The 10,063-nt window shown below is 34.3% G+C and overlaps 1 protein-coding gene across 2 annotated transcripts in view; it reads left to right on the top strand.

Annotated features, from left to right (window-relative positions):
- Window positions 1–3,504: 3,504 nt before the first annotated feature.
- Window positions 3,505–10,063, top strand: part of LOC131152952 (protein PELOTA 1-like) — a 39,225-nt gene continuing 32,666 nt past the window's right edge. The window contains exons 1-4 of one of the 2 annotated variants that reach the window (XM_058104921.1): window positions 3,505–3,544; window positions 3,788–3,910; window positions 4,014–4,096; window positions 6,817–6,892. In XM_058104921.1, the coding sequence (XP_057960904.1) occupies window positions 3,506–3,544; window positions 3,788–3,910; window positions 4,014–4,096; window positions 6,817–6,892 (321 nt within the window). In that variant the 5' untranslated portion in view covers window position 3,505. The other variant, XM_058104922.1, reaches the window with a different exon arrangement.

Below are 10,063 nucleotides of genomic sequence, written 5' to 3'. Positions count from 1 at the left end.
ATTCTTCGAGATAGAAAATATTTCCATTACTTGAATATACCTTCAACAAATGTTAATAAAATATCTGGTTCTACAAATTTGATTGAAGGATCTGGAAGAGCTAATATGAAGTTACTCAATGGTACTTTATTACAAATTGATAAAACTTTATATTTTAGCAGATCCAGAAGAAATTTGTTAATCTTTAAAGATTTAAGACTCAATAGATATCACATTGAAACTACAAATGAGGCAATAAAAAATTCTTTTATATTACTTTTATCATTTATAGGAAGAAACAAATTTTAGAAAAACTGTCAATTTTATACAAAGATTAAAGTAGTTAAATCATGTAATGTCTTGCAGCAGAAGTGCAATGACTCAAAGTTATTTACACTTTGGCATGATCATCTTGGATATCCCGGAGATGTAATGATGTGAAGAATCATTGATAATTCACATGGTCGTCCACTAAAGAATTAGAAGATTCTTTTATCAAATAATTTCATGCGTACTGTTTGCTCTCAAGAGAAATTAATTGTCAAACTATCTGTTTCAAAAGTAAGTCTTGAATCTCCTAGTTTCTTACAAAGAATTCATGGTGATATATGCAGACTAATACATCCACCGTTTGGACCATTTAGATATTTCATGGTCTTAATTGATGCATCTACTAGATGGTCACATGTTTCTCTAATTTCTACTCGTAATATTGTATTTTCTGGACTTTTTTCTTAACTAATTAGATTATAAGCTCATTTTCCCGATTATCTAGTTAAATCAATTCGTTTGGATAATGCTGGTGAATTTACATCCCAAACTTTTGATAACTATTGCATGTCACTTGGAATAGATGTTGAGCATCCCGTTGCTCATACCCATAAACAAAATGGTTTACCTTAAAAGACTTCAACTCATTGCTAGACTTATGATTATGAGAACCAAATTGTCTTTATCTGTTTGGGGACATGCTATTCTTCATACTGCATATTTAGTTCGTATAAAGTCAACTGCTTACAATAATCTTTCACCCATGCAATTAGTTTCTGGATAATAACTTGATATTTCTTATTTAAGAACTTTTGGTTGTGCACTATATGTTCCTATTGCCCCTCTTCAAAGAAATAAATGGTTCCTAAACATAAGTTTGGTATCTATGCTGGTTTTGATTCCCCTTCTATTATTAGATGTCTTGAACATTTAAGGGGTGATTTGTTTAAAGCACAGTTTCAAGATTGTCATTTTGATGAAGTAGTATTCCCTACATTAGGGAGAGCAAAATCAGTGCCCAAAGCACAACATGAAATCACATGAAATTCCATGAGTTTATCTCATTTAGATTTTCGCACAAATCAAAGTGAACTTAAAGTTCAAAAGATTATACATTAGCAAAGGATTGCAAATCAGTTACCAGATTCTTTTGCAGATATCAAGACCATATTAAAATCTCATATACCTGCTGCAAATTTTTAAACACGTATTGATGTCCCTGAAGGACAATGGTCGTCTAATGAACAACAAGTTAAGCGTGGAAGGTTTGTTGGTGCGAAAGATAAAACTCTCAGAAGGAGAAAATTGAAATATGTAAACACCTTAGAAGAGGTTGCAGAGGTGGATAATCCATTCGACATTTACAAACCAATTACCTATAAATAATAATGAGATATCAATTCATTACACAAGAGATATGTGAGATAGAAATAAAGTTGTTATTAACAACAAATTTGCATATGCAGTAGCTACTAATACTACTAGAAGTAATGAGGATCCTGAACCTAAATCTATTAATGAATGTCGATATAGAAGTGATTGACCAAAATATAAAGAGGCTATCGCATCAAAATTAAACTCTCTATAAAAAATATAAGTTTTTGGACTTGTAATCCGGATACCAGAAGATGTCCAACCTGTTGGATACAAATGAGTATTTGTGCGCAAGCGAAATAAAAAAAAAATGAAATTACTTGATATAAAGTAAGGCTTGTGGCACAAGATTTCTCGCAAAAATCCGGAATTTATTATGAGGAGACATATTCTGAATTTATTATGAGGAGACATATTCTCTTATAGTGGATGGAATCACTTTCAGATTCTTAATTGGGCTAACAGCCACTAAGCATGCGTTTTCTGGATGTAGCGACGACATACCTATATGGATCATTGGATAATGAAATTTATATGAAAATCTCTGAAGGATTTAAATTGCCTAAAGCAAAATCCAAAAATTTATATTCAATTAAACTCTAACGTTCTTTATATGGATTAAAGTAATCTAGATGCATGTGGTACAATCGATTAAGTCAGTACCTTATGTTGATGATTTGAATTTAGTTGTGACTCTTGAAGAGCTCACTAAAGGTGCTAGTTATTTAAGGGCGAAATTTGAGATGAAAGATTTAGAAAAGACAATATTGTCTTGATGTACAGATTGAACATGTAAATGACGGAATTCTTGTTCATCAATCTAAATATACCGAAAATGTATTGAGGCAATTCTATATGGACAAAGTTCATCATTTAGGATCTCCAATGATGGTGCAATCACTTGATGTTAAGAAGGATTTATTTTGACCTCATTATGAAAAGGGAGGAATTACTTGATCCTGAAGTACCATATTTAAGTGTTATCGACTCTTTAATGTATCTGACTAATTGTACAAGACCCGACGTTGTATTTGCTGTAAATCTACTAGCGAGATATAACTCTGTTCCTATTCGGCGACACTAGAATGGAATTAAGCACATTCTATGTTATTTGAGAGGTACATCCGATTTGGGTCTATTCTACTCATTTGATTCCAAATTTCAACTAGTAGGATATGCAGATACTGGATATCTATTTGATCCTCATAATGCTAAACTAGATATGTATTTCTTTATGGAAAAATTGTTATATTTTGGAAATTAGTAAAACAGACGATTACAACAACATCCTCCAATCATTCTGAAATACTAGTTATTCATGAAGCTAGTAAAGAATGCGTGTGACTAGAATAAATGATTTCTCATAGCCAAGAAAATTGTGGTCTTCAATCAATTAAGGATATTCCAACACTTTTATATGTAGACAACGCTGCATGTATAACTCAATTAAGAGGAGGATACATAAAGTGTGACACAACAAAATATATCTCTCTAAAATTCTTTTATACACATGAACTCCAGAAGAATAATGATATAGATGTTTAGCAAATCCGATCAAGTGATAATCTAGTAAATTTGTTCACCAAAACTTTTCCTGCTACAATATTCAAGAAATTGGTTCATCTCATCGAAATGAGACATTTTAAAGATTTTAATAAGAAAAAGTTAATATATGAGTGACATCCAAGAGAGAGTGTAATGTAAAATATGTATGTCACCCCTTATCTTTCACTCCTTCATCTTCTACCACTTAGGTGTTTTCATCCTAATAAATTTTTTGTTATCCATATTACCCTAAAAAATGACACTCCCCCTCACAATTGGAACACACACCTTCCATGCTTATATAAATACATTGCATGCTTGTATACATCTAAGGTATATGGAAAGAAGGAGGAGAGGAGGAAATGAGAGATATCTTGTATGAGACTGGAAATATTTTGTACTCGTTTTCAAATTATTTTATAATTTTTCTCCAAATAGTGAAGATTTTTTATTCTACCCTTTCATGAAGTAGGCCCAGCTTTTACAACAAGGACATTTAAAATTTAAAATTTTGAAGGTCAACTTCCAATAATCTCCTAAGGAAATTAAGTTGGCTCTCAATTAGCATTTACTTTTACCATCCACAGCCAATTTTCATTCTATTTATCTGAACATTCAGGGCGGCAGGAGAGATTTCCATCCATCCATTCTTGGCTGCAGCTGTCGCAAGGGGCGAATTCAGTGTGTTTTCATGAAGATCATTCGTAAAGACCTTGTGCCCAATGGGCCTGGTAGCGTTAAGGTGTAATTCTGTTCTTTTTTGCATCGGGAATTGCCTTTCTCGGGAAACAAACAGGGACCTGATATACTTTTTCGAGTTTAATTGTGGTGTTAATGTTGTGCAGCTGGAACCAGTTGATCCAGATGATCTATGGTTCGCTTATAATTTAGTTGCTCCTGGAGACAACGTTATGGCTGTAACTGTTAGGTATTTTTCATAATCTTTGAAACGGTTTGATATTTTCGTTATATCTTTAAAATTTTGATTACTTTTGAATGCGTATATGCAAAAAACTTGTAGTGATGTGATATGTGCGCTCACACACTCATAGCTAGGCATAGAACAGGAAAAAAAAGAGAAAAGAAAGTAAAATCATCACTGTAATCTAGAATGATATTAGCTTAAGCTTCTAACACTCTGCACGATAGCCCCATCTACCAAGTACTTTTAAGGGGGATTATGTCGTGAATGCAGAATGCAGCTATTAATTTGTGAATTAGAGCTCGTCTCGAAATTTTAAAGCTGAATTTTTTTAGTCCTTAGGTGACTGACCATTGAATATATATGTAAGTAGAATTTGGGAAAAAGGCAGAAGTGTGTCGAAGAATGCTTCTGAATAAGCCTCCTATTGAATGAGTAATGAGAAGATCTCTGCTTCAGCCAGAGCTAATTCAACACTAACTAAGTTTGGTGCCACAGTGGCTTTTGAAGAGGAACTTTTAAAAAGGAACTGATTAAGGTAGTAAAAATTGACTCCCCCTCCTCTCTCTCTCTCTCCCCCCCCCCCCAAGGTGAATGTAATTTTATAATATTTGGAAAAAAAAAACTCAGGACACCATGAATAGAATAATTGGTCGGAAAAAGCTTGCTTTAAGTCTCTAAAAGCTTCATATCCTTACCTTCTAAAAGTTCTCCACTGCAACAAAAGCCAAAATTTAGTGCAGTATGTGTATATTTTTTTTAAGGTTATTTTAATTGTAGTAACCAACTTGAAATGCAGTACTTTGATTTCTAATTGCAAACTCAGCCCTTAAACACTCACATTAAGTTATATTTTTATTTAGAACATAACCGAAACATGAAATGAATATTTTAACCACTGACCCAAATTCTGGTGCACACTATACGCAAGACGCATGCTTGCTGGAACATGCATGTCCATGTTTGTTATGCTAGTTCATTGCTTAATTGAATTTTATTATTATTATTATTATTATTTTCCTGTGTAAGATTTTTCCCTGGCTAATAACTTAGGATTTATGTGTTGATATACCTGTTGCTTAGAGGAGCAAGGATGGGTTAATATAATGTAATAACTAATAACATATTCACAAGAGGTTCTAGGTAGGCCAGTCTTTGATCATTTTCTTTTGCTTGGAATCTTCTGAAGTTAAGCGGGGTCCTACTTTATTCCAATTTGAAAAGATGTGGCTTAACACGCTTCTTTTCCTTCTTTTATTGAGGAGATTTGGAGAAACTATCCTTGTGAGTTGTGGGAGGCTTTTAACTTTTAGGTTTACAAAGATGTTGAAATTTCTCATGACTATGAAGACGCCTTTTTTCCCCATAGGGTAGTGGAATATGTTGAGGGGACTTGAGGTGGATAGTATGTACGCAGTTCACAATTAGGGTGTTATTGCTGAGTTTTATAGGGATGTTTTATGAGAGTGAATGAAGGCCTATGATTAGGGGATTCAAGGTGCATGCCCATACATAATTACTCATCTAATGAATGATGTACACGATTGTTTCTAATTTCTTCTTTAGGTACTTGTATAGATTTCTTCTTCTTTTACCACTTCTTCTTTGTTTTGAACTATTTTCAGTACTTTTATAGGGTTGATACTCAGTGGCAGACCCAGAAATTTTCTCCAGTGGGGGCAAGACATATATGTTTACACATAAGGAAAGAAAAAATATAAAACATACAATAGAAAAAGTTTTTAAAATTAAGATTTTCAAAGTTTGAACTTGAGACCTCTAATGTATAATATAAAAGTGCTATAGATGTCAAACCATTGTAATGTCCCTTAACGAATATTTTGAATGATTTTTAAATTCAATAATTTAACAATAGTTTCTTCACATAATTTGTATTAATATTGCTAATATAATCCTACTATTTCATAATTTCGTCAGGGCATAATCACATTTTTAATTTAAATATTTTATTATTTATTATATAATATATTGTTTCCTAAAATTTTAGTTGGAACACTTGCCCCCACTAGTTATAACCTAGGTCCGCTACTGTTATACTGCCACAATTTTTTTTTTTCTTTCTATTTTTGCACCATTACTTAAGACCAACAGTTTCAGACCCATGTGGCATTTAAATTCTCTCCTTATGGATACATGTTATTAGGCTTATAGCTTGTTAGGTGATAATTTGTGGTTGTTTCCAATATTGCTGTTTATATTTTGCCAGCGAGAATGAATGAGGTCCTTGATTGTTTTAATTTTTTTGAAGATGCTTGCTATTTGTTTTAACTTTTAAATATTTTTCTTGAGATGCACGCTAAGAAATGTCCCCTCTTTCGTTTTCAACTACTTCCTGATTTTCGATACGTTTTTTTCTTTGATGAATAGAAAATATTATCATAAAACAAAAGAAAAATTCAACATTTGGGACAGGGCATCCATTAATCCCAAGATAAAACAACATACAAAACGTACAAAAAAAAAAAAAGGGTACTCTGATGAGGTATTTTAACATGATTGACACTGTCATTTATTTCTTTTCCTTCATTTTTTGTGCACATCTGGAAATTGATTGGTTGACTGTGGTTCTCTCCTTGTTTTGGAGAGATGTCATTGTTGAACATAGTTAAGCGGTGAAATTAACTCTGTTAATGGAATGCAGTTTGGTTCATGTATCTAACTAAGAACAAACATGTTTAGTAATCTGCTTGTGAATTCTTTAATAGGAAAGTTCTAAGAGAGGCTGCTGCTGGGGGAAGAGAGGCAGAACGTGTGAAGCTGAAGCTGGAAATTAATGTAGAGGTAAGATAAGTTTGGTACATTGCAAAATATATTTAGGTCCATTGCCTTGTAAGATGAGGAACATTGCCATTTTAGCTGTGCATATTTATTTGTTTTGATTGGTGAGAGTGAAGTGGAATATTAGCACAAACAATGTAAAAAAAAGGTTAAAAATGGAATCTAGTAACCATTTCAGAGAAAAAGAGTGCTTTATTTGACTCTTCTTCATATGTATGAGAATGAGAATTTTGAAGAGAACCAAATGTCTCATTTCCAACACGGTACATCCTTCTACTGCTGTTTGCTTGTTACCACTGTGAAGGTTTGCATGAATTGGATTGCCCTTGACTGAAAGGTCCTGATTATTGCGGCTGTTAGAACATCCACTGTAACATCCATATCTTAGCATGTTCACTGTCACCATCTTTTAGTGCTTATATTGAGCTTCTTTTAAATTAAACTGATTTTTTATGCATTTTTTAAAGGTTAGCTTATGTAGATGATCTAAATCATCCTTCATTATTTTAAGTTCGTAATAAAGATTACCTGTCAAGGAACTCCCACAATCTCTGACAAAACATCACTATCGGCATTGATGGTTTGCCAATTTCCAGAGAGAGTATATAGGAAAGAGATCAAATAGTTGCAAGGACCTCTCTCTCTCTCTCTCTCTCTCTCTCTCTTGTATGTTGCTCTGGGACTGCAACCCTTTTTTTGTAACAAAAGAAGAAATATTGGATAAAGAGGAGAAGGTACAACATGTGGGGGCAAGGAGTACACCAGATAGAGGAAAAAAGGAAAAAATTAAATAAAACGAAAAAGAAACAAAGCTCACAAAATAAAACTAAACAATATTAGCCAGAAACCCTTTGGAGGTCCGCATTATGATAATGAAGCATTCAGTTCATCGAGATTGTATGGTCTATCTTCCTATGATTTCCATGCATCAGTGTTGTTTAGGCACTCTGTGGGTCTCTTTTGATCGCATAGATGCCGTTTGGTAACAGCGTGTGATAAAATCATGTAAGAGAATAACTGCATTTTACTGCAGTATGTAGGAACCGGCACCTTGAATTCAATTTCTAGATGGGGTATCGCCACTCCGTAGGCTGATAGAAAAATTTTCGACTTTCATAGACTAGTTGCATCACTGAATTTGCTGGGAAACACCATATCATTCCAGGTGCGAAAACGAAGTGCAACTACATTGGGTCTTGCCCCAAGTAATTTTTTCTTGGTTTGGACCATTTGAACTGGTCAAAGGTTCTGGTGGTGTGCTCTTGAGGGTGGATGGAGGTCTCATGCTCTTGTAACTGATCACAAACCAATGTGGTTGCCTCTTATGCCTGCAAAAATTCCCTGAAAATGGACACAGCCAATCCATATGCTTCATAGAGAGTGTGGATGCCCCTGGGTGGTGGAATCTTATGTTGATATTAAAGAAAATTTCTACTTTGAAAGAGGAGAATGAACGGAGTGTTGAAAGTCTGGTTTGGTGATGTGAGAATTGTGGGTTGAGAAATGTATGAAGGACTGAAATTAGGGAAGGAACCAGTGGGATTCAGCATTTTCTGGTATGGTTGTACACCGATTTGTTCCGCACTCTGAAGGTCTCTTTGATTGCTAGTGTGGTTAGGGTTCAGAGTCACAGAGTTTCATATGGCATACCAAAAGGGCAAATTTTGGCTGCTTTGAATTTCTACATAAAAGAGAGGAGACTCCATACTGCCTTTGGAAAATTTAATTTTAATTTAATTTCAAAGGCACTTGATTTGGTCCTCAATGCCTTAGGACTAAGCTTAATGGGCCTCAAAATAGAAGGTCTAAATACCAGAATCTGGACAAGGTGAGACCTATTGGGCCTAAAAAGATTTCAACTTCACCAGTAGGTAAAAAAACGATCTCAACTGGACTTGGCTTGAAGGAGAAGGAGAAGAGACCAACAATAGTTAGTCTAGCAGACGAAGCCCAGCACAAGAGGGACTGACCCCTGTATGCGTCTGGAGAAAAAAAATCTCATCAAGATCGCATCTTGTAAATTTTTTGGAAATCAACAAAAATAAAGATTAAGGCATTTTATTTGGTTAATCATTTTTGATAGAAAAAGAAGAGATATTTCATTCTAAAGGAAAGAATGTACAAAGAGGAATAAGACAGCCTCCTAAGGAAAAAAGAAATAAAGAAGGCTAGAAAACAACTCGAAATAAAACTGCCTTCCAATGATCCAAAAGTGCACCCCTTTAAAACAGCCTGTCGCAAAAGACCATAAAGAAGCCAAATACTAAATCCTTTCCCATAGCAAAGAACCAAAATTCTTCTTCCATGATGAAGTACAGGCATTCCTTGCCATCCAATTCACCACAAAAGTGCAAAGATCTGACAAGTCTGCATAATTAACCATCTCCATTCTTCCAAAATCCATTGAAAGAAAAATGTAATATATCCTCCACTGAACCTGGACAAACCCAAGTCTCTCCCAAAACACCAAACAACTTATTCCAAAGCCCCCAAGGGAAAGAGTGGTGCAAAAATAGTTGCAGTGCAGATTCTGAGCTTTCAATACGCAAGAAACAAACATCTGGAGAAAACACCTTTGAAAATCCCCTACTCTGTGACTGATTGTTGGTGTTTAACTTTATTAAGAACAACCAACCAAATAAAAACCTTCATCTTAGAGGGAACTTTAGCTTTTCAAATAAAATGATGGAAGAGAAAGGACTTAAAGGTTCTCGTCACTGCTCAAAGATTTAGAAGAATAGACTCTTGAAGAGTCCAAATCCCAAACCAGAGTATCTCTTTCAGAGGGATTAGTTTCCAGGAGTTACAAGGAGATAGGAGGAACCTGCTGGCTTTTTCATTTTTCAGTTGCTTTTTTCTGGTTTGTTCCTGTTCTTCTTCAGGAGATGTCTCATTTTTCCTCATGTAAATTCTTTTCCTATAAACCCAATAGACCTAGGATTATCGTCCAATGGAACACTTAAATAATTAAGGGTCACTCCAGGATATTACACCCAGATACGAAGTCTAATTCGAAGGATCCAGCATTGCTAAGATTAATTGTAGCAATCTCGCTCTTCCCAAATTTATTTTTAAACTTGAAACCTTGTCTAAAACTTGGAGAATTGTAAGAATGTTAAAAAAGACTCCATAATCATTGTATTATGCATCATTCTCCAAGACCAATAGAATCGG

Source organism: Malania oleifera, chromosome 4 (genome assembly GCF_029873635.1).
Source record: "Malania oleifera isolate guangnan ecotype guangnan chromosome 4, ASM2987363v1, whole genome shotgun sequence".
In the NCBI taxonomy this organism is placed as follows: domain Eukaryota; kingdom Viridiplantae; phylum Streptophyta; class Magnoliopsida; order Santalales; family Ximeniaceae; genus Malania; species Malania oleifera.
Note: the sequence above shows the minus strand (reverse complement) of the source record. Positions and strands in the feature narration are given on the sequence as shown.